The sequence below is a fragment of the Camelus bactrianus genome, chromosome 1, assembly GCF_048773025.1.
Source record: "Camelus bactrianus isolate YW-2024 breed Bactrian camel chromosome 1, ASM4877302v1, whole genome shotgun sequence".
In the NCBI taxonomy this organism is placed as follows: domain Eukaryota; kingdom Metazoa; phylum Chordata; class Mammalia; order Artiodactyla; family Camelidae; genus Camelus; species Camelus bactrianus.
This window is the reverse complement of record NC_133539.1, coordinates 51,403,267-51,430,350: the sequence shown is the minus strand read 5'-3', so window position 1 is coordinate 51,430,350 and position 27,084 is coordinate 51,403,267. Positions and strand designations below refer to the sequence as shown.

General features: G+C 37.8%; 1 protein-coding gene across 3 annotated transcripts in view; it reads left to right on the top strand.

The window, feature by feature from the left end:
• Positions 1–27,084, top strand: part of CCDC191 (coiled-coil domain containing 191) — an 81,530-nt gene that overhangs the window by 25,630 nt on the left and 28,816 nt on the right. For 2 of the 3 annotated variants that reach the window (XM_045507165.2, XM_074363801.1), the window contains 6 exons: positions 7,274–7,464; positions 15,274–15,535; positions 21,533–21,981; positions 22,764–22,876; positions 24,878–24,960; positions 25,686–25,787. In XM_045507165.2, coding sequence (XP_045363121.1) covers positions 7,274–7,464; positions 15,274–15,535; positions 21,533–21,981; positions 22,764–22,876; positions 24,878–24,960; positions 25,686–25,787 — 1,200 coding nt within the window. The remainder of the gene's footprint in view (positions 1–7,273; positions 7,465–15,273; positions 15,536–21,532; positions 21,982–22,763; positions 22,877–24,877; positions 24,961–25,685; positions 25,788–27,084) is intronic. The other variant, XM_010970819.3, reaches the window with a different exon arrangement.

Here is a 27,084-nt window from a genome sequence, read left to right as displayed (position 1 = left end):
ATGCCCGCGGGATGAAAAGGTGGAAAGTGCCTGCCTGGCTTGCAGTGAGCAGCTGGATAATAGGAAGCTCTTGTCAGCATGCACAGAACCGCTCCCTGGCACAAAACCAATGGCAAGTAACTTTTGCAGGGAGACTTTAAAGCATCTGTTTCTAGGAGTTGCTCTAGTTCAGACTCTTCTGGTTCCTGTATTCTTTGTGCTTTGACTCTGGATTCTGTTGTTCCCCTAATCTTCTAACATCACATTTGGGCCACAGTATGTTTCTAAAATTTTATTTTATTGAGTTATAGTCAGTTTACAATGTTGTGTCAATTTCCAGTGTAGAGCACAATTTTTCAGTCATACATAATACATATATTCATTGTCACATTCTTTTTCACCGTGAGCTACCACAAGATCTTGTATATATTTCCCTGTGCTAAACAGTATAAATTTGTTTATCTATTCTATATGTATCTGTCAGTATCTACAAATTTTGAACTCCCAGGCTGTCCCTTCCCACCCCCTCCCCCCTGGCAACCACAGTTTGTATTCTATGTCTATGAGTCTGTTTCTATTTTATATTTAAGTTCATTTGTCTTCTTCTTTTTGTTTTTTTTAGATTCCATATATAAGTGATATCATATGGTATTTTTCTTTCTCTTTTTGGCTTACTTCACTTAGAATGACATTCTCCAGGGACATCCATGTTGCTGCAAATGGCATTATGTTATCATTTTTGTGGCTGAGTAGTATTCCATTGTATAAATATACTACCTCTTCTTTATCCGGTCATCTGTTGATGGACATTTAGGCTGTTTCCATGTCTTGGCTATTGTAAATAGTGCTGCTGTGAACATTGGGGTACAAGTGTCATCCTGAAGTAGGGTTCCTTCTGGATATATGCCCAGGAGTGGGATTCCTGGGTCATACGGTTAAGTCTATTCCTAGTCTTCTGAGAAATCTCCATACTGTTTTCCACGGTGGCTGCACCAAACTGCATTCCCACCAGCAGTGTAGGAGGGGTCCCTCTTCTCACAGTATTTAGCAGGAGACTTTCTGAGAGAGACAGAGCAGGCTTTCATACCAAAACACAAGTTCAGGTGCAGTACTATTTATGCTTTTTCCCCTCTCACTTCATTGCCAGGCCTCTTTATTTTATCAAAAACATCTGTTTTTGTATAGAAACTTCCTACTTCTATCCTATCCTATTTTCTCTTTGATCTTGTAGTGAAATCTCTTGGGAAGATTCAGCAATCCACTTGTCATTGCTAATTAGTAGAAACAAAAAGGGATAACCATGAAATTCTTATACTATTTGGAAAGTGGCCTTCTTAATTCTCACCCTATTCTGGAATACATTTTATGTCTTCTTTAGGTAAGAAAATCTATGATCTTTCCTGCTTGTGAAAGTTGAAGAAAACAAGGAAAGATGGGTTGACACTAACCTAAATCTGAATTCTGTGGGGGAAGATGTTGGTTTGCTTGTTTGGTTAGTTATCTCTGTTAGAGAATAAGATAATAATGACCGAAGGAGGCATTGCTGATGTTAAGCTTGTGGCATAGAGCCTTCCAAATGGCTGCCCAAACTCAGCTGAGGTGATGCGGAACTACATGGAAAAGCAGCCTGCTTTTTTTTTTTTTTTCTTACAAGGTGATGAAAACTATAGTTAAGAACTTCATTCATGTAGCATGATTCCTTCCCAAAGATCTTGCTTTTGTGTAATAGAGGTGGTCCTGATAAAAGTAAAACCATTTCTGAGCTGAAACATAGCAGCCACCCTTTCAGTAATGTTGTCCTATGTTTGGGGAAGGAAAGGAAGAGAAAGCCTCTTTGCAAATAAAACTAAAGAATAAGAAAAATATTGGAATACTGGGCACACACATGAGGAATACTGGAATTCATTTAACTCTCCCCTCTAAGTTTATTGCCAGGGACAGTGTGTGGTGTGCATTTTAGAAGGGGTTTGAAGCCTTATTATGTATTATTTCATACAGCCACTCTATGGAAAATTTCCAAGTAACGTTTTGTTGTTGTTGGCAGGGAGGTTGTGTGTTTAGTTGGTTATTATACTCTTCCTTACCCTCATGCTGCAAGTAACCCAGGTTTCCCCTCCTCACAGAAGAAACAGTGAGAGCTAGTTTACTAAAACATTGCAAAATTTGCAATTTGCTTTTCAAAATGCTGTTTTAATCTCAGGTTCTTTTTTTCCCCTTGTCTTTTGAAAAAGTACTGATTAAATTCTACTTTTAAAAAAGTTAAGAGCCTTTGGCATAAACTCGTTCTCTAAAATTATACAGAATAGAGTATCTTTTCCCCTAAACATGGGACATTTCTGGTGAATATTTATAAGGATCTTAAGAACCGTATGGGTGCGGAACAAACGACATCACGTCATTGTCTTACTGTCAGACTCTCCTGGAGGTGACTCCAGCATTTGTCTAATATAGTCTGAGGTAAGCCGTACTTTTGGCATAGAGGGGGTGAAGGGCCTGGGAGTGGGGGAGAATGGGCAGGAGGTGGAGATTGGTAGAGAGGGGAAGAGGGTCTAAAAGGGGAAGAAAGAGGAAAGAGAATGTAATGGGAACAGTAGGTCTGACTTCCCTAAAGGCATGAGGTCATGAAAACTGGTCCAGACTTTGTTGGGAAAGGAGCCCTGTCCTAGCGAAGAGTCAGGTTATAGGCTGCATTGTGGGCATTCTTCTGTAAGACCCCAGAGCATTTTATTGATTGAGAATTTAATATGGTGGGACTAAGCAATTGCTTTTTGAAATTCTACTTCTGCAGTGAAACAGTATTAGATAATTACAGCAAGATTATTGATTGAAACTTCTTAGCAGAAATAGTAAGAATTTACAAAATGTCCTTTTGTTAGCAATACATATTGATGCATTTATGGGTGAGACGATACAATGTCTGATGTCTAGAGTGTATTTTTAAATACTCCAGCTAGTGGAAGAGAAATGAAACAAGATTAGCACAATACTGATCATTTTTGGAGCTGAATAAGGGGTTTATTCTTCTATTCTACTTTTCGGTATGTTTGTTAAATTTCTGTAATAAGGTGGGGGTTTTTAAGTTTAAAAAATGAAGGGAAAAAAGTTAAATACAGAAGTAAAACGATCATCACAGCTTCAAGTATATAACACAAGTAGCTTTTTGTCTGTAGCCAGTGTTGGCATTTCACACAGCAGTGGTTGTCAAAGTCTAAGCCTCTGGGCTTTTCCACAGGACCCAACAGAAAGTCCAGGTCTTAGCTCTGTGTACTGAAAACTGGATGTATTTTCCCTAAAGTATGTATGTAGTTGTAGAAGTATGTGGGTGGGGGCAAGGGGCGCAGTGATTTCCTCTCCTTTCTTTGAGCAGCTTTTCAGTGCTGCTCCTTCCCCAGGACATTCATTCTGTCATGATAAAGATCCTCCTTTTAAAGATCCCAAGCACTTCTTAGCATCCGTGGCGTCTTCTGCCTAGCTGTAGTGGTCCCCAAAAAGGAAAAAGGACGTGAAGGATTGCTTTCCTGTGTAGTATTAGGGCGTCTGCTCCTTGTGGCCCAGGAGCAGCAAAGGAGTCTGTTGGGGCCCTGGGGGAGTGTAGCTTTATTTCTAGCATTCCGTCTTTGGCCAGCTCCCCTAGACCACTAGTTGCACCGTGGCTAGTTCCATTTGGCAAAAATAAATTGTAAAGTTGTTGACATTTTTGTCCTCTTTACAATTCGTTGTTTATTTTTCCATGACTGAGAATTTTGATGCAATTATCACCGAGCTTTCTGACAAAAGGGAAATAGCTGAGGAATTTTGATGAGTTACCCACTTCATTAATCAGAACAAGCATCTCTAGTGACAGGATTAGAATTACAATGAAGATTAGATAGCAAATTGCTGTTCTACCTAACGTCAATCATTCCCAGTGACAGCAATGTGATTACACTTCAGGGAAGAGCTTTTCTTGCCAACAGAAGGAGGGCAGCTCCAGTGCAGGTAATAAATTTAGCAGGGTGAGCTGTCATTTCTTCTCTTGAGTGGAATCCTTAACGACCAAATAATGTCTTGTGGAAGATTTTGAGAGGAGAGAGAAAAGCATTTCATTTAAAAACTTTCTGAATTTCACTTTGTAGTATTTTATTTTAAAAATTACTGTAGATATATGCTTAGGAGCAGTTCTTCCCACAATGATTTTCAGTATTTTACTTACCTGAAACAAGCGTTAATTATCACCACAACTATAATAAAGAGATGGTCAAAGTTAGTGAAAGAATGCATGACCACATTTGAGAATCTATCAGAAATAAAAGGATGGTGCAGAAATAAATGAACTAGGTAAGAAACGGAGGGAGGTCAGACTAGTTGCCTGTCTAGTGAAGACGTTGAGTTCCCCGGCTTAAACAGAACGTATTCCTCTTCCAGCCCAATTGTGGTTTTTAAATAATAGTTGTTGTTTCAAAGAGCAAAAGGCAAGAGTGCTGCTGTAGTTCCAGAGTGTGGAGCTGAAGAGAAGCTGGCCTGAGCCCGCCGGGACTCTGCTTGGGGGAGGGTAATAGAGAGCGGGAACAGACGGGCTGTGGAAGTATGTCTGTGTCTTGTCCCTTCTCATTAAGAGCAGAGTGCTAGCTTCTCCTCCCAGAGGAGACAGGACAGAGTATTTCCTTTCCCAAATATTTTCCTCCAAACACATTTATGGGACTCCTGTTTGAATAATGTTTGCTGTGAATGAAGAATAACCAAGTGGCTTTTCCTGATTCATACTTTTATTTTTGTTGGGTTAAGTTTCAATGGGATTGCTCTTTTGAGTAGACAAGGAAAAAAACCAATGGCAAGTCGATTTCAGGACAGCAGTTGCTGTACTAATATGTCACTTTGCTGTTAACCTCTGTGCAGTGAAACTGAATTATAGACCGTCAGAACTGATCATTTTGCCCTCAAAGGCTGAACTTAAGTATTTTTAAAGAAATATATTGACTATAGCATTTTATAAGCTCATATTTTCTCCTTCTTAATTCAGATATTTTCCAGCAATGCTTTTCTACTCTAGGAAGTTATGTATAAAATTCTTTCTCTTTCAGGATAAAAGAAGCAAATAATTTGCTCTTTCTCTTTAGAAGAGACTTTGTCCTAGTAGATAAGGGTCATCAGGATGCCAGAATGCTTCAGTTTTAGCATTAGGTGTACTACTAATTCTTTACTTTGTGAATTTAATCCTTAACCCTTCTCTATTTGAAGTTTAACTTGGTAAGGTAAATCATAGTTATATCTGCAGTCTCTCTGTTTTGTAATGATGGTCTATGAATTAATAAAACAATATACATGAGGTGCTTTGAACTTTACAGAGAAAAAGAACGTAGAAATCCAAGAAAGACACCATTAGTAGTGCTATTATTGTCAAGGTGGATTATGTTTGTACTGTTACATCATTAGAAATATTCCAGGAGTTAACATTAGAGATTACTAGCTATTCCTAGACTATTTCATCAAGCCATTTAAGAGAAACCTCTTAAATGAATCTGGTAAATAGATACAGGATATTTTCTTTTGACTGTGGTGCACAAGTAAACACTATTTTTTTTCATGCTGTATTTTGTGGGATAGATAAGCAGATAATAATGCAGAAGGCATACCCCCTCAGCCAGGCAGCTGTGTGTCTTTTCCTTGTTATGACTGAAGGCATACCTTATGTTCAGCAAATCTCTCTTCATCCATTCCTCTCTTCCCCCTTTTGCCCTCCCTTTCTTCCTTTCTCCCTCCTTTCCCTTCGTGGGATCTAAGGTGAAGGCCTAGAAAATGTGCCCTCATTTGACACAATGAAAGGGGAATGAAGGCTTTTTAAAGACTACCATGGTTTCTCCTAATGGAAAATTATAAAAAATAAGATTTTGTAGTTTGTCTAAATGAGAGTATAATTGGATTCTCATGTAGAGAAGATTTCAGGCCAAATGGGCTATTTCTAAGAATTCTAACATATGCTTCCGTATGTCATTGGTCTTTTAATTTGTATATTCTCTCTCCTTATAACCTCTCAAAAGTAGAAATGATCTCTTAAGCAACTTTATTCAGAATTCTGAAATTCAGACACAGTGGTGGGTGCTTACTAATGCTGAAATTGTGAAAGATAAGTATTTTTAAAGAGAAAGAAACAGTAAATTGGGCTGACCTTGGTATGGCTACCAAGTTCTTGAAGCTGGTCAGCAGGCATCTCCTGTATCTCCCGCGGAGTCACCTCCTTTGAGGTTACGTTCCGTTTTAGTGCTCCCCACCCTTGGTACCACTCTCAGATCTACCATGCCCATTTATGGGACCCAGTCCCTCCTTCTGGAGGCTCACAGTCTTGTGGAAACTAGTAAACAGGTGATTATAATACAGTGTGATGAGTGTTTTGACCAAAAGTGTAGATTCCTCTGGGAACACAGTAGAATGGCACCAACATTTGGGGAGAGTGATTGGTAAAAGGAGGGCTTCCTGAGACAGGTGCCTCCTGAAGTAGGCAGAGAGAGGGCAGAGAAGGACAGAGAAATTAGTATGACCACAGACAGAAGTATGAAACAGTTTGGCTGGTGAAAGGCCAAGAGCTGAAAGTAATTGGATGTAGTAGTAACATAAAGTTTGCTGTGAAGATAGAAGATCTAGTCAAGGCCTAGAGCTCAAGAGATTTTCTTAGACCAGGACCGTAAGTACTTCTCTGGGGACATCCTTAAGGTCAGTAGACCTTGTCTGATATGTTGCCAGATGCACATAGTGCAAGATCACAAGCAGCCTGAGTATCTGGTTTCTCTGGTACTATTCACAAAAGCCCTGACATGGTCATTGGTGGCCCAGCTGAAGCTGTTTCTAGCTGTCTTGTTCCCAGGGACCAGAAACCCCATTCCATCCTATGGGATCGCCCGTGTTCCTTTGTGCAGGACATCAGTGGTGTTAATTACAGGAATGAATTAAATCGTTGGTATTTTAAACTCCAGGACAACCTGGTAGGAGAGTTCTGTTGGAAGCAGGCCTTTCAAGCCTCTCACACAAGCCTCTTCACTTAGATCTTAGATGTGATGATTACTCTAGCTTCCCATAGGACTGGTGCCTTACAATGAGAATTAAGTATTTTAGTTTAAGTCATGAGGTGCCTTAGTTGCATAACTTGAATATTTCTTGTCATTATTAACATAAAAGAATTATGCTTTGTTCCCCTTCCATCAAGACAACAGTTCCTACATTTGTTAGAAAAAGTGTGAAGGAAAAATCTGAGGAAAGGGTTCTCGTTAGTAAATATTAGAAACACTAATCAGTAGTGATTTTCCAAATGTTTCCATTGCAGTGTCAAAAACGGTATTTCTCTGCCTGGCACAAGCTGATTCTTGATCATAGAATTAAGCTGGGGAAAGCTGGGACCCTGTCTGACTGGAAGTTTCAACTGAAGGTCCTGCGGGCCTGGAGAGACTACACAAGGTCCCAGAAGTTAGGGCGGGAGACTCAAGCCATGGAAAATGACCTTAGGGAAGAAAACAGGTACTATTATTTATACCATGAAAATCCTTCTAGTATGTTTGTCTAGGATGTCTTTCGTCCTGAAGAATACAGAAATACATTCTAAAAATACTGTTTACTGGGGATGAGGGTATAGCTCAGTGGTAGAGTGCATGCTTAGCATGCAGAGGTCCTGGGTTCAATCCCCAGTACCTCCATGAAAATAAATAAGTAAATAAATAAACCTAATTACCTCCCCCCAAAACAAAAACAAAAAAATTAATAAATAAAATATTTTTTAACAGTAAATTAAAAATACTGTTCCCTGGAATCATCTCATCCACTTATGAAATATGATCATCACTGTTTTTCTCTGTTACTCCCAAACTAGAAAAATTTAACTGAAAATTGTAAGCAAAAATTATTTGATTAAAATATACCAATGTGCATACTTGTTTCCTTTTTTCCTTGTCCTTTGATGTAGTAGCATTGCACCCTGGACCATCTTACATTTTAGAAGACAGAATTTGGTTTATATTCCAGTAATTCTCATTGATAAAAATCACTGTCTGCACATAGAGAGTTAATTGGGACACAAGGAACATCCATCTGGGAAGGCAGACCTGTAAGAATGACTTCTCCCATTCCCCCATTTTTTGTTCCACACCTTATTTAGAGGTTTTTGACACCTTTGTATCAGCTTTCTCTAATGCTTGTGAATTACACAGAATTTGTCTTCAAATATCTTCAAATTAAATACATTTTCTTTTCATTCCCAAGTTCAACTTTGCATTCTTGAACCAAAATCATTGAAGGTGGAAGGAACCATTTGTTTAGTGGTGGGAAGAGGGTGGAGAGTGGTTCGTATTCTTCTGTTTAATCACTTCTCTGCCAGCACGTCTGTTATTCATCCTGGGTGAAAAATTGAATGAGTAGTATGTGAAAGCATTGCTATGTAGGAGGGAATGGTGCCCCCTGGAGTTGTGCATCCCTGTGACAGCCCTGGGGAGGATACATAGGAGCCTGACACATGGTCCCTTGTCCTCAAAGAACTTAAGTTTTGTGGGGAAAACAAGATCTAGAAACAGTACAGGTATGGATTAGCATTACAAACTTCACAATGCATCTCTGCTGCTGCTGAGAACTTTGTAGAGGGAAGTAACTGAGGAGGCTCCTACAGAGTGCCAGGAAAGGCTTTATCAAGAAGATGGGTCTTGGGGGAGGGTATAGCTCAAGTGGTAGAGTGCATGCTAAGCATGCATGAGGTCCTGAGTTCAATCACCAGTACCCCCTCTAAAAAAATAAATAAACCTAATTATCTGCCCTCCCCGCCAACAAAAAAAAAAAAAATTTAAAAAAAAAAAAAAAAAGAAGATGATGGGTCTTGAGCCAGGCTCTGCACAGTAAGTAGGATGTTCTAGGTAGAAATGGGGAAACGAGGTGATGGTACGAAGTGTGGCTGGAAAGCATCAAACATATAGTTGTCACGTTCATCAACTTGTGAAGGGCCTTGGATGCTGGAATAGGGAGTTGAAGCATTTTTTGGTAAATAAAGGTGAATTTCTAAAGATTTTTAAGCAGGAGGGTGACCTAGATAATTTTTCCTTTCTTCAAGTATGCTGGAGGAAATCTTCAGTGGGGAAAAAAAAGCTCTTTCAAAATTTGTTTCTAAATTCTCAGGGCCTAGTGATTGATCTAAGAACTTGGGGTGATAGCTTGCTGAACGCTGGATTTGTTGAATAAAGAAGAGAAATTGGAGGTGTTGGAAAGGAGAAGCATCATGAGTGAGGGCATGAAGGGAGTGGAAACTGACATGTTAAAAGTGGTCTAGGAAATTTACATGCTGGAAGAAAAATCTGAAGAATGTGAGATTCCATTCCAACTAAACTATTTAAATATAAAAGCACTAAGTGAGGATTTCATAATAGCATTATGTGCCAATTTTTTTTAAAGATCCTCTGAGAACTTCTTGTCTCATATCTGTGAATTATTTTCACGTGTCTATTTTTAAATGCTCAGAATGGGTACTACATTTTTTTAACTGTCAGAGTTAGAAAATATTTAACTTATAATATTTTTTTTTTACTATAAAACTTTATAGCAGAAAATTCTTAAAGCAGGAAAGCACCTCAAGGAGCATCTGATCCAGCTCCTCACTTTACAGATGATAAAAGTAAGGCACAGAAAAGGTAAACAGCTCTCTCAGGGTCATGCAGTAGCCAGTCCAGGACTAGAGCCTGGTGCTTTTGATTCTGAGTCAGGTGCTTTTTCCTACTCCATGCTGCTGCTAGTTAAATGGCATCTAGGTGATGGCTCCCTAAGACAACCATGGTTTTCAGTTACATTGCAGCTGACTTCAGATGGTTACAGATGTAAAATGAGAACAGTAATTAACAAATGACAAGTCATGCTAGAAATATATGAGAAGAAAGGAGGTATTAGATACAAACTGTCCTTGATGCTGCTTTCCTACAAATCCCTGACTCTCTGCATGTTGTTTTTTGTTCTAGAGCAGACAGTTTTAGGAAATTGTTGGGTGATTTTGTTCAAAGAAGGTTAGGGTAGTAGAGGTGGAGAAAAAAGCTCAAACGTAGCTACTATAAGCAGAAAGACAAGAAATGTCAGTGGGACTGAGGGTGTCAGGAGAGTTGGGACTCTCTTCACCAAGCGCATAGGAGTTTCTCCCAGTTCCTCTGTGGACGCTGAATACATATTTGTTAAATAAGGGGTGAGTCAGTGGATGAATGAAGAGCTCAGTTACTTCCTCCCCTGCAGTTTAACTCAACGTTTTCAAGCATTTTTTTTTCTAAATAGTGAGCTCAAGAGATACAGAGTATTTATTATAATGGGTTACTCATTGTAGAAACTAAACTCTTACCAGATTGACAAAACATAGGTGGTTCTTTGGCCCATCCACCTGGACATGGAAGACATTTGCTATGTCTGTTTCTCAGATGTCAGCTGTGTCCTTACCCTCCAGCTCTTGCATCCACATTTGCTTTTGCCACCTGGGCTTTCCTCTTACTGGCCTGTCCCCCATGCAAGGCCCAGCCTTTTTGGGATTCTTTCTTTTCCTTCTTTCCTTTTTGTTCTTCCCAGTATCTCTTTGGATCAAAAGAGATCCCTCTTTTCTTCTTAGTCATAACTTAGCCACCATCTTTTCTTACTGAGCCTGTGCTCAGAGCCTCACCTCCACCCCAAGGGCTCATCCATCTCTTTATTCTGAAAAATGCACCTTGCTTTCCCTAATAGGAATTTTTGTCTTTTATTTTTCTTTCTTTCTTTTTAATTTTTTTGGGAGGAGGTCATTAGGTTTGTTTGTTTGTTTATAATTTTTTAATGGAGGTACTGGAGATTGAACTCAGGACCTCGTGCATGCTAAGCACACTCTCTACCACTGAGCTATACCCTCCCTCCTTCTTGTCTCTTTTCTTTTTAAAGTAGTTTTGGTAATAGTGTTATAAAAGTTCAGTACAATATTGTAATACAATTGCAATGTTGACAGATATTCCCAGACTCTTAAACTAAGGATCCACTCACTAAGGTAATACAATCAAATTCTGGTACACATGCTAAGTCAGACCTTTGGACATGGTGGTATTGGAATTTGAACTGTATTTTTAATTTCTTTAGCATATTCACTTTTGCAAGTTGGCTCCAGGTCTTCCATTCCTCCTCTCTCAGTTTACAGCCAGCCCTAGACAAACTGGGAAGAAGCAGGGTTTGTTTTCAGCATCCTCCACCTGCCCTTCCTGAGCCTACTTCCCTGATTTCTCAGTTCTTTTCCTGGGAAGCATCTCTGTCCTTCCCTTATTAACCTCTGCACTGTCCTCAGTCCTGCCCTCTCTTGAACCAGTGTTTTGAGTCTTCCCTGGAACATACTTTTAGCTCTTCCCTGTGTCCGTGTGGCCCCTTACACTCTGTCTCTATAATACTCAATTGATGTTAACCCTCCCAAGAAAGTTATACTTTAATAGGCATTTTCTGGAAGCAGTGCCCAAGATGCAGGTGATGGGAATTTGAAGGTACTGTGGCAGGCCAGGGGAAAAACCAGCCCTTTGACATCCCTCAAACTGTGGCATTCATTCATCCACTCATTCATTTGTTCTGTTTGATAGCATATATTCATTCAGTCAGTCAGCTTTACTGATGCTTACGATGTACTAGACTCTTTCTTAAGTACCTGCAGGGGGACTAAAAAAGTTATTAAACATTCCTGCCTTCTAGGAGTTTTTAATCTAACTGGAGAAGTCAAAAATTATACCCAAATATTAAAAATAATTGCAACAGAAGGCACAGTAGGATAGAAACTTAAGGGTGACATAGACTTGGCTATCATACTTTACAGTCTTCCAAACAACTTTTTAAAAATAGAAATTCTTAGGTCCCATCTTCTGAGAGTGACAGATCATCACTAAATGGAAGACAGCATTTTTTTCAGTTAGAGGGAAAACTGGTAAACCAGCACATATGTGGACTCACCTGGCTAGCCTAGAGGTGGGGAGGCTGAATTGAAAGGGACTATCAGATAGTCCCCATTCCTAGCACTCCTGATTTCAGCATGCTTTAGGGCAGTCATGTTTGACTGTTCTTCCCTCTGTGCTCACCTGGGTACCCAAGAGAGAGTCTAGAAATGCATGACATCTAAAGCTGATAAAGCTCCTGTTATGTCTACCAGAGAGGCAGGAGGACCATTCTTGCATTGGCGACTCACTTTATTAAAACTCTTTCAAACAGAATTGTGTGATCTTCCACTTTTTCCCTGGGAGCTACCTGGTGCATTACTGAATGCATTATTAACTTATTCATTACTATTCCTGCTGAACCTGCTCATCCCAAATGCAGCTGTTTGCATCATTGCTATTTTTATGTCCTGCATCAGATTTCAGCATTCAATAAGATCACTCGTATGTGGTTATTTATCATTTCTCAGTTCCTTTTAAAAAACTCAAGACCCTTTTTAGATATCTAGTAATCTTGTCCTAAGATAGTGTTATTGCCTTACACATGAATTTGTTTTATACTTCATGCTTCTTTTTTAATTTAATTACATCTTTAAAAACAAAATCCTGTAGGATAGGCTTGTTGTTGTTGTTAGGGTGACACCGTTAATGAGGAGTTATCTTAGAAACTTTCGGTTGCTTGCCCAGTGTCCCGTACCTAGTTAGTGTTCTTCTGACTACTGTGTTTTAGAATGTACATCAGTAACTAAGTACCATTTGAGGTGTTAAGTCTAAGCAGCATGGTTAATATTTAAATTCCTATTTAAACCTATTATATTTTATAGTCTTAGTTCTTTAGAGGCTGCCTTTCTCTGCATTGTAATGATCAATTTATATATTCTTGCCAGAAATTCCCCGATTTCAGCTTGGAAACATACTAGGGCAGGATGTTTTCCATAAAGGAACACTGTTCTTCATTTTATGATTATGTGAGAACTGTGGAACCATTTCCTTGGGTTAGCATACCCAAGTAAATCATGTCTGAGCTTTTAAGAAATTTTAAGTGGTTTTTCACTTTCAGAATTATGTATGTTTTTAGTGCCATCATTTAAAAAGTGCAGAAGCTGGCTTATCTGGAATATTGCCACTCTGCTGAAGTGTACTGCAAAGGAGCAGGAGTACAACCAGTCTTGTCTCTGGATCCCTAACTTCTGTGTTTCTACCCTTCCCACAAACATAGGTATCTTATGCACATCTTCAAATCCCCTACGTAATCATTATAGAGAGGGCTCTAACCTCGATGATGAACATACATTTTTTTTAACTGTTTAGTCTTCTTGTTATATTTACAGAAATATTTTTCTCTTTTCATACTGTCCAAATAATCCTCTCCTTGACAGTCAAAACCCCAGTGCATCTTTTGGCTGTTTACGCTGTGAAAACATGAAATTAACACATCCGGTAAATTTCATACTCCTTCTTCCTAAGCAGATTGATATAAATCAAATTTCACATTAATCAGACAGAGCAACATACATCTTCTAGCCTGTGGAAATTTATGATTTCCACTTACTTGAGTAAAATGCTGTAGGGCTTTTTTGTTTGTTTCACCATTTAAACATTGATATTTTTGGAGCTTTGTTCTTACTTGCATTGCTACCTGATTATTGTTCTGTTTCTTCTAAAATTTTTATTTTAAGGTTGTTCAGTCTCAGATACTTTCTTTTTCTCCATCAAAGTAAAATATTATATATAAATGTTAATTACCGCCTATATTGTGTTTTTATTATAAAAACCATCAGTCAATCACCAAGTATTTATTGAGTACCTATCATTGCATTAGAAAGAAGCACTTATATATAATGAGGTATACTGTTGGCAGAATTGCTCCTAGTGTTTATCCTGAATTTCATTATTTCAGTTGACACTACTCTCACTAATTGTTTCACCCATCTCCTCTGACATAGGTTAAATTCTGTGACTCCAGAGTAGCCTCTTTCAACTTAAGGGTTTTAACTCATTAACGGATCCTAAAATCAGGCTCAAGATGAGGTGTATTTTTTAAAAAATAAAATAGATTAGAAAAGACATATCAGAGTACATCTCTGGTAGTAAGGGTAAACACTGTTTGGTGAAACTTTTGTTTCAATTATATATACTTTTGTTTCATACACACACACAGATACCCATATAAACTTATATTCAGCCATAGAGTAGTACTTTTTTTTTTTTACTGTAAGTGCCACTCAAAAAGGGTTTAAAAGTCACTTAAGCTTTTAAGAATTGTAGAAATGTTCTCCTGACTTATTGACTTAAGAACGTTGTAATTTTTTATATGATCCTCAAAATTTCATGAGCTAAGAATTACATATGTTGAACAGAAATGGATATGCAAATAGTGTTATAGAGAACTTATTCAAGTCACCTTTACAAGATAAAATCAAGTAGGTGTCTAAACAATATTAGACTTTAAACCTCAAAACTGACCCCTGATGTGACATAAGTTCCAAGCTCTACTGCTCACTTCTTCAGAGATGATAATCATCCACTTACAGAATGATCTCAGAGACGTCTACTCTTGAATTCTCAGCTGGTACCACAAAAATCTCCTAATGGAGAGTCCCTTCAGGAGGGGAATGTAGCAGGTTGTTCCCAGCTCGATAATCAGTCATGTCCCCTAACATCATGAAATTTCCAGGAATCAAAAGGGGGTCTTCCTTAGGAAGAAAGTGAACCAGATTGCCTACTAGACTGTGATTGAGTTCCGTGAGAGCAAGTGCCTTGTGTATGTTCTTCTCACATTTCTAGTGTTTAGTATCTTCATAAGGCAGTCCTTCATTCATTCAGTTTGTGGCTTTGGTAAATGAGTTCTTCTCTTTAGAGATTCTTTCTCTGATGAAGTCCTTCTTTGAAAAATCTACCCTCATAATTTCATGTTGATTTGTATAAGTCTTATACTTACTTAACAAGTGAATTGTCAGTAATTAATTTTCATTCCTTTCTTTTTCTTGCAAACCTTTGTCTTCCTTAATTTGCAAGTATAGCTGAATGTCTCCCTCATGCATTCATATTTTTAAGAGTAGTTGTCTGTATACCTATTATTTCTGCTCCTTCCCCTCTAAAAGCTCTCAGAAACTGTTTTATGGTAATCAAACATTTTAATATGCCTTTGTGATGTGATAGACCAAAACAGTCACTCCTTCTGAGGCAATGCCTTGAGGTGCCAATGCCTTCTATGAGCAGACCCTTTGCATTAGGGAATTTTATAAAACGATTCCTCTGAGCTTAAAAAAAAAAAAGGGATAAGCTGGAGTTAAGATGGAGCATTTCTGGTACTCCTTTGGACTTGTGTTTCATTTATATTATCAACTAAAAAGCTGTAAATGACTTCTTTTTTTTTTAATGGAAGCGCTTTGTTGCTTAGAAAACAACAACTGGCCGCTGAGTATAACCGGAAACAAGTTCTCCAGCGCCACTTCACAGAATGGCAGCATTGGCATCGTGCAGAGATCCTGAAGAGAGAGCTGGCTGTAACAAAGGAGGAAACTAGGAAGAAAATGAACGAGTTGCTGAAGGCAGCATCACTAGGGAAACTCAGTGTAAACGTGTCATCAGGCACCAGTCTACTTGAGGAAGCAGCAGCCGTGGAGGAGCCACCTAGAAATGGAGAGGTGCATTGCTTTTCCTTTGCTTAGCCTTTCTGTTTATTGAACACTTGCATTTGAGTTTTACACTTGTGTAGCCTGGGGTATGTTAGCTGTTGTCAGGTCGCCTGGCCTGGGCTATCCAAAAGATGAGAGCTGCTACAGTACACAGATGTTACCTTTCAGTCAGTGCTGATTTTCTTGAACTGAGTCTTCTTTTATAATCCCACATAAACTTTGGTATAGTTGAAACTTGGTAGTAATGTAATATAGAGAGGGAATTTAAAACAGCTAAGTGAAAGATTCCTTCAGGAACAGATATGTAAAGCATTGTTTACCACTCTTGAAAGCCTCTTACTTGATCATCAGGCATTTCCTGTCTAAATAAGCTTGTGATTTATAAGAGGGGAATATTTAAGTTTTTATTTTCTTAATAAGAAAAATCGTATGTATTAATTGTAGCAATTTGGTAGGAGAAAATGACAGGAAAAAAAGAAAAATAGGCAATAATTCCATCATTTAGAGATACCGCCAAAAACACGTTGAAATGTAGCCATCTGGTCTTTTCTCTATTCAGGCATATGCAGGTTTTTCTCTTTTTATTGTATTTAGCTTTTACATTTTCTTCAGTCAAGTCATTGGGTATCTAATTTGATATAAGACAGGAAAAGGAAGTCCATTTATTTGTCATATTCTTTTTTTTAAATTGAAGTATAGCTTATTTACAATATTGTGTTTCAGATGTACAGGAAAGTGATTCAGTTTTATATATATATACACACACATACACACACACACACATACATATATATTTCAGATTATTTCCCATTATAAGTTATTACAAAATATGGAATATAGTTCCCTGTGCTATGCAGTAAATCCTTGTTGCTTATTTGTTTTATATATAGTAGTTTGTATCTGTTAATCCCATACTCCTAATTTATTACCACCCCCTCTCCCTTTCCCCTTTGAGAATCATAAGTTTGTTTTCTGTGACTGTGAGGCTATTTCTGTTTTGTATATAGATTCATTTGTATCATTTTTTAGATTCCACATATAAGTGATATTATGTTTTTTTCTGTCTTACTTCACTTAGTATAATATTCTCTTGGTCCATCCAAGTTGCTACAAATGGCAACATTGCATTCTTTTTTATGGCTGAGTAATATTCTGGGGTGTGTGTGTGTGTGTGTGTGTGTGTGTGTGTGTGTGTAATATCTTCTTAAACCAATTGCGTGTTGATGGACACTTGGATTGTTTCCATGTCTTGGCTATTGTAAATAGTGCTGCAGTGAACATTGTGCAAGTGTCTTTTTGAATTAGTTTTCATTTTTTCTGGCTATATGCCCAGAAGTGGGATTGCTAGATCATATGGTAGCTTTATTTTTAGTTTTTTTGAGAAACCTCCATTCTGTTTTCCATGGTGGCTGAACCAATTTACATTCCCACCAACAGTGTACGAGGACTCCCTTCTTCTTCGCAGCCTCTCCAGCATTTATTTGTAGATTTTTTTGATGATAGCCACTCTGACCAGAGATGATACCTCATTGTGGTTTGGATTTGCATTTCTCTAATAGTGATGTTGAGCATCTTTTCATGGGCCTATTGGCCATCTGTCTGTCTTCTTAGGAGACATGTCTATTTAGGTCTTCTGCCTGTTTTTTGATTGGGTTGTTTGTTTTTTTGTTATTGAGTTATGTGAGCTGTTTGTATATTCTGGAAATTAAGCCCTTGTCAGTTGCATCATTTGCAAATATTTTCTCCCATTCCATAGGTTGTCTTTTTGTTTTGTTGATGGTTTCCTTTGCTACGCAAAAGCTTATAAGTTTGAATAGGTCCCATTTATTTATTTTTGCTTTTATTTCTTTTGCCTTGGGAAACTGATCTAAGAAAATACTGCTATGATTTAGGTCCAAGAATTGCCTATGTTCTTTTTTAGGAGTTTTATGGTGTCGTGTCTTATGTTTAAGTCTTTAAGCCATTTTGAGTTTATCTTTATATATAATGTGAGGGAGTGTTCTAATCTCATTGATTTTCATGGAGCTGTCTAGCTTTCCCAACACTACGTACTTAAGAGACTCTTTACTCTATTGGATGTGCTGCCTCTTTTGTCATAGATTAACTGACTGTAGGTATGTGGGTTTATTTCTGTGCTCTCTGTTCTGTTCCATTGATTTGTATGTCTCTTTTTGTGCCAGTACCATGCTGTTTTGATTACTGTAGCTTTGTAGTACAGTCTCAAGTCTGGAAGGGTTATGCCTCCAGCTTTGTTCTTTTTCCTCAGGACTGCTTGACAATTCTGGGTCTTCTGTGATTCCATATAAATATTAGGATTATTTGTTCTAGTTCTGTGAAAAGTGTCATGAGTATTTTGATAGGATTGCATGAAATCTGTAGATTGCTTTGGGTAGTATGGCCATTTTAACAATATTCTTCCAATCCAAGAGGATGGGATATCTTTCCATTTCTTTGAATCACCTTAAGTTTCCTTTATCCGTGTTTTGTAGTTTTCAGAGTATAGGTCTTTCACCTCCTTGAATAAGTTTATTCCTAGATATTTTTTGATGTGATTTTAAATGGGATTTGGCAGGGGGGAGGGGTATCTTTCTGATATTTCATTATTAGTGTAAATAAATGCAACAGATTTCTGTATATAGTAATCTTATATTCTGCTACCTTGCTGAATTCATTTATTCCAATAGTTTTTGTGTGGAATCTTTAGGATTCTCTGTATAGAGAATCATGCCATCTACAACTACACAGTTTTACCTCTTCCCTTCCAATTTGGATACTTTTTACTTCTTTTTCTTGTTGATTGCTGTGGCTAGGACTTACAGTACAATTTGAATAGAAATAGTGAGAGTGGGTATCTTTGTCTTGTTTCTGAATTTATTGGGAAGGCTTTCAGCTTTTCACCATTGAGTATCATGTTGGCTGTGGGTTTGTTGTAAATGCCTTTAATGTGTTGAGATATGTTCTCTCTATACCAACTTTGGTAGGAGTGTATTTTTCTTTGTAATAATAATCGAATTATTCTGTTTGTCTAAAATTATTTTCTGCAATATAACATGAGAATTTTCTATGTCACTAAGTCTACTTCTGCAACAGTAGTTCTCAGGTGACAGTATACTACAGAATCAGACCTACTATATCAATTTCTGGGTGGGGGGCACCATATTTTTTTTTAAAGTTCCATAGGTGAACCTGATGAATAACTCCTGGTTAAGGACAGCCATCCAGCGCCACCCTTTTTAATGGCTGCGTGATATTCTGTCATGAACCACAAGCTAGAATCTGTGTACCTCCTTCTCTGTTGCTGGACATTTAAGTTGTTTCCAGTTTGTCACTATTACAAACAAAGCTTTAGTGAATAAGTAACTACGTCTTTGCACCCATCCATAAGGCTTCTCTTAGGATAAATACCTAAAAATAGAGTGTATATTTTAAGAACTTATACCAAATTGCCCTTCCAGAAAGGTTGTACCAAAGAAGTGCCTGTTTTCCTGCCTGATAACATATTTATCATTTTTGCCAAGTTGACAGGTAGAATGTTTTTCATATTATTATTGCTTCGACATTTACTTTTTCTTATTACTAGTGAGGTTAAACACTTTAATATTGGCCATTTACATATATCATGTATATATCTGAAAATGGGTATGGAAAGATGAATAATGACTTGTCTCATCATGCCTTTTGTACATTTTTCTACTTGAATATTTATCTTTTTCTTATTTATAGGAGTTCTTTATATTTTTAAGACTATTGACTTATTATATACTTTATAATTTTTTCATTTTGTTTTGTCTTTTTGGTTAATTTATGGTTTGGGGTATTATACACATTTTTATACAGACAGTTCTATGTTTTTTCTTTCATAATTGCATTTGGCATGTTTGAAAAGCCTTTTGGAGAAGGTCCTCTGCCCCCTCACCTCCACCCCAGGCCCCTTCCATCCCTCCACATGGTACTGCTAGTACCTAACTCAGATGTGTGAAGTTAAACTGGGCACTGGAGGGTCCCCAGCGTTGGTTTTTATTCTGAGTACTGCCAGCAAGTAGGCTGGTTTTAATTTAAGCCTAGTCTCTCAGCAAAGGGGGATCATGAGGATACTTCTTTGGACTTACATAACATTTGGTCCCTTCCCATAGGCAATTTATCCTTCTTTATGTCAGTTAGATAACCTTGTTTCCATTGAGACCCAAGATAATCTTCTATCTTAGGAAAAATCTGTCTGAAACCTTTTACTTAACAAAGTTCCACTGTTATTTTTAAATGGAAAAAAGTAAGCAGAAAATCTTTTGTTATCTGCATAAACCAGAAAAATTACTCTGTCTATATATATATATATTAGATAGATACACATATATATAATGTAGAATCAAGAAAAAAGGCTCCAAATCTCTGAAATCAAGAACAAAAGATTTTATCAAGAAAGGATAATATTGTAAAAAATAGAGCAAATGAAAATAAAAGGCTATACTAAGACTCTGTAGGTTATTAAACTCTAATCTTGTCCAGAGCATATAATATAAAGTAAACAAATGAATATATAAAATCTATAGTTAGATGCTCATTAATTATACAGTCACAGAAACTCATGTACCATGCACACATATATTCTATCTTGAATTTTTTTTAATTATCAGTTAGCTAATAGGTGGTTTTCTCCAATTAACTCAAGCTGTTCAATCCTGTTATACTAAGTACAATTTGTACCATTAAGCTTTTCTTTCATTCTCTTATTGTAACCTTAAAAAGTTACCATGATCCAAAAGAAATCTTGTTGCTGTATTCAAAAGGCTTTTATATAGTCTTGCTAGGTTAATAATGTATCATTACCACAGAATTTAAAAGGGCCTAAAACATATACACTGCTTGATGCTAAATTGCTTAAGCAGGTGTTCTCATGAATAAATGTCCACTGACATTTGTGAAATAGAAGGCTATTTTTTAAAGTATTTAACATTTCAGAGTTTCCATATATCACATCTTTTACTTTGGCTGAGTCTATAGACAGTATTTCCATCATCATGAAAAACATCTTTGAGTTCCCAAGTATGGCACCCTGTTAGAGCGAAAAACTTCTAAGATATAAGGTAGTTCACAGTATTTTTCTCTTTGCACCACTGCAGATGGCAGAATTAAAAACTTACCAGACCTTAGTCCGTGGAATCAAACCATTCTAGAAGAGATATTTTAACTGTGACATTATTTTAGCCAGGATAAGTTTTTCTGATTAAGAATTCTGTTTCTTTCCCCCTCGTATAGAATTTGTAATTGAGTGTGATACCTCAGTCTGTTGAATGAGACTTGCATGATGAAGACTTGAAAACTGTTAAGCCATATACTAATACAAAATATAATTAGATAGCATTATTCTTATGTACTGCAGATATTTGCCCAGTGATCTTGGGCTTACAAATATTTCCCACAAATAGATTGTCTGGGAATAGCTGAAGATGGTAAACTTTAATCCAGGCTTTGATCCTGAAATAGACAAGTACCCTGTGATTAGTTTACTGGTGGCAAGAGATGCATTGAAAGAAGTGTTATTAAAGAGCTATTATTACCATTAAAGAGCTATTACTGATTTGTAATTATTCCTTAGTTTTCAGACATTCTTGAGAAAGACTCTATCCTTTGCCACAATATTTTCAGCTTCCTGCAGAATTCAGAGTCAATTCATGCAGATTAAACTCCTGTATAATATATATCTGGAGTAACCTTGCATAATTCACAAATGATCTGTCCAAATGAGATATTTCTAAGAGTACATTTTTCTGATTACAAATATCCTAACCGTGGTAGTGGTTTATTCAGCTGAACCCACTCTCCTACCCAGCTTTTGTGGTGAGCAGCAGTGCACGTTCTAAGAGTGATGCGCAGGACTAAGGCTGGTGGCCTCTGGCCGGGTTGCAGGGCAGTTATGCCATTGAACAAAACAGTGCTCAGTAGGTGGATTGGGTCTCATCAGCACAGTCCTTTAAATAGCTGAGCTGTAACACGTTCCTTCTCTCTTAGGTGGCTGCCGTGCCCTCTTTGTGGGAAAAGCCTGCCTCAGGGAGCAGTGGTTGTATGTCTAGCCCTGACCTGGGAAGATCAGCAAAGAGTGTCTTGCAGGTTCCCCTCCAGAATGTCCGTCTGGATACATCTGACGATAAGCCGCTCGAGACCCTAGACGTTGAGCCCTCCCAACGGCCTGGCAGCAACGAGAAGCTCAGAACCAGCAGCCAGAAAGCAGAACCTATTTGCATGGGTCATTTCCACAACCGCCATATCTTCCAGCAACAGCTGATTGAAAAGCAGAAGAAGAAACTCCAGGAACAGCAGAAAACAATTCTGGAGTTGAAGGAAAGCCAGCGGCTGGCAGAGGCTCGGTGGGCAGCAGAGCATGCTGACACCCAGAGCTGCCTGCTGTCACGCCCGAGAGGAGAAGAGGAACCAAAAAGAACCTGCCAGGTGCTTCCAAAGTATGTCCGTTGTGTCAGAACACTCTTGGTACTCATTCTTTGGGGTTTTCCACTTTGTGGTCAAAAGGCTCCTGAACTTTGCCCAGCTTCCAGAATCCACAATCTCTCCTTTTCTTTTATTGTGCAGTCACAAAACAGAAGTCTCATACATTGTGATTGGTATGACAGGGACAAACAAGTATTTAAGGCAAGGGGCTGCTTATAAGGATCCAGTTGTACAGTTAGCATTTGCATTGTGGCTCCCTTTGTCTAAGGAGTTCTGTCACTATTCCTCCAGTAAAAAAGAAAAATGCTTACTTGCTCTAACTTGATTTCTGAGTTTCTGATTATATTTAGGGCTGAGAAGCCAGGTCGGACAATATCAGGTCCAAATGGAGCAGCCCTTGGGGATGGCCAATTACCTCACTTAAGTTTGTAGTTGTTTTGATTAAAAGTAAACATCTTTGAGCCTAAAATAAGAGCCCAAATTTCTCAAAAGCCACTGAAGATGGTTTTAGAGGTACTTGTGACATACTCGATATGTATGAGAGGATAAGAAGTGGGTGGTACCTATTGATTTGAAGCAATGGGATGGGAGTCAGAAAGCCTGACTCACATTGTAGATTCAGGCCAATCACTCAACCTTTCCATGCCTTATTATACTAATTTATCGAATGGGTATAATAATACTCTCAGAGAGTAAGGATTAATTAAAGTTTGTAACATGCTTTGAGTTCCTCAGGTGCAAGGACTTTGAATGAGCTGGTGATTGGTCTAAATTCTTTTCCCTTTTTTTTTCCCAGTTCACCTGTTGCTTCCCCTGGGACTGAAGGTGGTAGAAGTGACTCCCGAAATTCTCTTTCTGGACCCAGAAGGAACCGGAGGCAGCTGATGGCACCTCACCCCATACTGAAAGGCAGGGCTATCTTGGTGGGGCCTTGGGGATGGTTATCTTTCCTCCTGGAGTAGAATGTGCTGGGACTGAACCTTCTTGGGTTTGGAGACTTGGCAGAACTCGGTCAAAGTCTAAAATGAGTAGACATGTGAGGAGTGGATACACCAGAGAGCACCATGACTTTCTTCCTGCCCTTTCTGCCAAATTTTTTGTCCTTTCCAGCCAACAAAAAAACAAAAAACAAGAAACAAAAAAACAAACACGCTGAAAGGCTTTATAATTTTTGTATAATTTGAGATTTGGACGTGAGTTAAAAAAGGGCAAATTACACAAATGAGAAAACTGAGTAGCTGCTAAGAATAAACACTGATAAAGATCACCTGTCATTGTATTTTGTGAATATTAAAATATTGACCAGTTTACAGCAATCCACATCAAGTAATTACATCATTTTGTCATGAGTTGTGCCTTGATGATAGGCTTTTGAAATGAAATCTACAAGCCAGACATTTTAAGAACATTTTTGATGTGCATAGAAATCCTTATTAAACCAAACAGTACTATGAGAAGAAAAGCATTCCTCAGAACCCACCTAGTGAATCTGCTAATTGTTCTCACTATGTACTTAGCCATGCACTGAACATTTGTTTATATGTAGTGGTAGGCACTTTCACTGTTATACTGTGGTTTGTAAATCTGATTTTTAACCTATGGCAAGATTGCTGCCCTAACAGGAAGTGATGAGGACACTGTGCCTGAAGTCCATTCCTATTAGTGAAGAAATTAGCATGCTTTGTATTGACTCTCTGCCAAGTTCAGCAGTTTATGCCATCTTTGCCCACCACTGAGGATGGTCAGGAAATGCTCAGTTTGGTGTGATTTTTTTTTATACTTGATTGATCAAAGAGTTAGTAAATTTTGGAACACCAGGCTACTTTTCAAGTAGTCTTTGATGACTAGCTCTAGGAAAGGTGAGAAAAAGTCATATTGCTACAGACTGCTTTTCAGGGCTCTCGCAGTTTAATCCTCTAGTCTATTTCTGCCTCCAGAGACCGTCTCATTCCTGCCATCTGTGGCACCCCCACTGTTCTTTCTCCAGCAAAGTAGACACTTAATATCTGTAAGAAATAGCCTGGCAAGTTTTTTGATTATTTCTTGAAACTTGGACTTAAATTTTCCTCTCTGTAAATTAGCACAAGGAACTGAAAGTAACCATTGGCTGACTTACGGGAGCAGAACTTGGTACCCCTCCCACCCACGCCCCTCTGCCTGTGAAACCCCAACTGATGACAGAGTCATATTATCAGGCCATCTTGCACATTTGCTTCTTTTGGATCGATATTTAATAGACTGTCAAGAACAAGAGTCTGACACTCAAATTCATTCAGATGCCAGTTCTCAGATGCCTAACACAATTCCATTTCCTGCCCATCTGGATATCCAAGCCTTAAAACTAGTTTGAAATGTAATCGTCATGACCCCAAACTTCAGTTTGGTGGTGGTGGTTGTTGCATATACAGATATATATATATATATATATATGCAGTGACTTAGGGAAAAGTAGCAAACTCAGTGGGATTTGAGGAGTGATTCTATTCTCAAAGTATTTGTTAGATGTAATTAAAGTTTTCTATTTTCATTAAAGGAACTATCAAGTTAAAATTCTGGTTTCTGGGTTTCACATACTAAAAGTATCATCAAGACACATAATCTTAATATTTAAAGCAGTAAACGGTTATTCTAATAGATGTGAACAAAAACATAATTGCAAATTGTTCATCATTGTGGAGGATAGGATTGTAGGTCTTTAACCTGTAGGAGGTGTGTATGTGTATACCTACAATTTCTACATTTATATTTTTATATAAATTTTATGCACACACATATATGTTTCTGAGATTGTGAACTCTCAACCTAAAAGAAGACTTCAACAGTAACACTAAACTGTTCTGTAAAATGGAGAAGTTTCTTTTACAGTGTTCCTTATATTTTTTATATTGGAACTCTGTTACTATTTTCTAGCAATGGAAGAGAGAGCAGTTCAGCGAGCTGAACGTAGGCGGATCTTGGCAGAGAGGAAGAAAAAACAAGAAGAGGAGAAATTGGTAATAAGTCAAGAATGCAAACTGAGGCAAGAAAAAGGATTTGTATAGGTCTTTATTAAAAAATAAGACCTAGCTTGTTTTAAGGTTGCTAAGGCAGTAGAGTAACACCAGCTTTGGAAATGGCTCTTTGCCTCCTGGCCTGAGCTCTGTGATGAAAGGGGAAACGTCAGCATCATTAGTATAGCAGGAAGGAAATGCGACGAAAGTCGATGGGAGCCAGCAACTTGGAAGATTTATGCATAACCAATACTAACGTGTTATAGGTAGGTGTTCAACGTGATAAGTTTACAAACGTGGGTAATTCTTACCTTTCAAAGTTTTGACCCTGACTACCAGAAGTAAATGTTGTACCTTCTAAGAAAAAATAAACATTTCTAACAGTTAGGGGGTTTTTGTGTGTGTGTGAAATGGAAGGAAATTTTTTCTTATACTGTATATAGTTTGGATCTAGTGTTTCACAGATGAAAATAAGAACTAAAAAGTAACCATTTTATGATGGAAAGTTAATGGTCTTATTCATGTTTAGTGTCATCTTCCCAAGTAGAGAAGGATTCTTTTGGAGAAACATTTAAGTTATAGGTCAGGTTTTCTACGTTTAATACAAAGTGCAGGCTTCTTCCAGAGACTGGGTAAGCACTTTTGTAGATACTTCCCTCAGCGTAAAAGATCTTATTTCCATACAATACGAGAGGGTTCTGATTTTTACAAATTCTAATCTTGATCAGGCCCAGTTAAAAGCCCAAGAGGAGGAGCGTCAGAAAAGAGAAGCAGAAGAAAAGGAGGCTCAGCTTGAGAAAAAACGAGAGGAGAAAAGACTGAAGAAAATGGTTAGTATTGTCTCTTTGCTCAGTCGCCTGCTCCTTGAAGCCTGTTGTGTGCAATACTGTGGTCCTGTGCACCTTCCCTCCTGAGAACTTCTGTCTAGAACACTCTTCTCTCACCTCCCCCCTCTTCTCTACCTACTTAATGAAAACCTACTCTTTCCTCAGATCTTAGCTCAACATGATTAGCCTTTCCTGCCTTGCCCCACCCTCCTCAATACGCAAGGTTAGGTTAGGACTCAGAGTCTATTTCCTTCAAAGCATTACCGGGGCTTATAGTTATGTATCTGTTTCTTTGTTGTTTTATTCATTTCTGAATCCGCAAATAGACTGTAACCTCCTTAAGAGTAAAGGGAACATTCTGATGTTGCTCACTGTTGTATTAGCTAGAAATGCACCTGGCATATCATAGGAACTCAGAAAGCGTACTGAATGAGTAGATGAATGAACAAATGGAAGAAAATACAGAAGAAATAAGAGAGAAAATTCTTTTCTTTTTCATGATTTTTTTTTGAAGTATAGTCAGTTACAATGGTCAGTTTCTGGTGTACAGCATAGTGTCGTAGTCATGCATGCATATATATACATGTTTTTGTTTTTATATTCTTTTTCATTAAAGGTTATTATTACAAGATGTTGAATATAATTCCCTGTGCTATACAGAAGAAATTTGGTTTTTATCTATTTTTATATAGAGAGGTTATCATTTGCAAATCACAAGCTCCCAAATTTATCCCTTCCCACCCCCTTTCCCTCGGTAACCATAGATTGTTTACTTTTACTATCTCTTTGAGTCTGTAGGTGAGCTCATTAGTGTCATCTTTTTTCCTTTTTTTTTTTTTTAGATTCCACATATGAGTAATATCATATGGTATTTTTCTTTCTCTTTCTGGCTTACTTCACTTAGAATGACAATCTCCAGGTCCATCCATGTTGCTGCAAATGACATTATTTTACTCTTTTTTTTAAATCACTGAGCAGTATTTCATTGTATCGGTATGCCATAACTTCTTTATCCAGTCGTCTGTCAATGGACATTTAGATTGCTTCCATGTCTTGGCTGTTGTAAATAGTGCTGCTATGAACATTGGAGAAAATTCTTACTTTCAAGGTTATTAAATCTAGGTAGAAAGGAAGGTAAGATCTAAAAATATACACCTGTCTTGTGCCTCCCAGAGACCAAAAGAGGACAAGAAGTTCACACAGGACTAGATCCATGAGGATTTTGGAGAAATTAGAGATATTTTCATAGAAAAGAGATTTGAATTGGAAATTGTGTTAGTCAGGGTTCTCCAGAAAAACA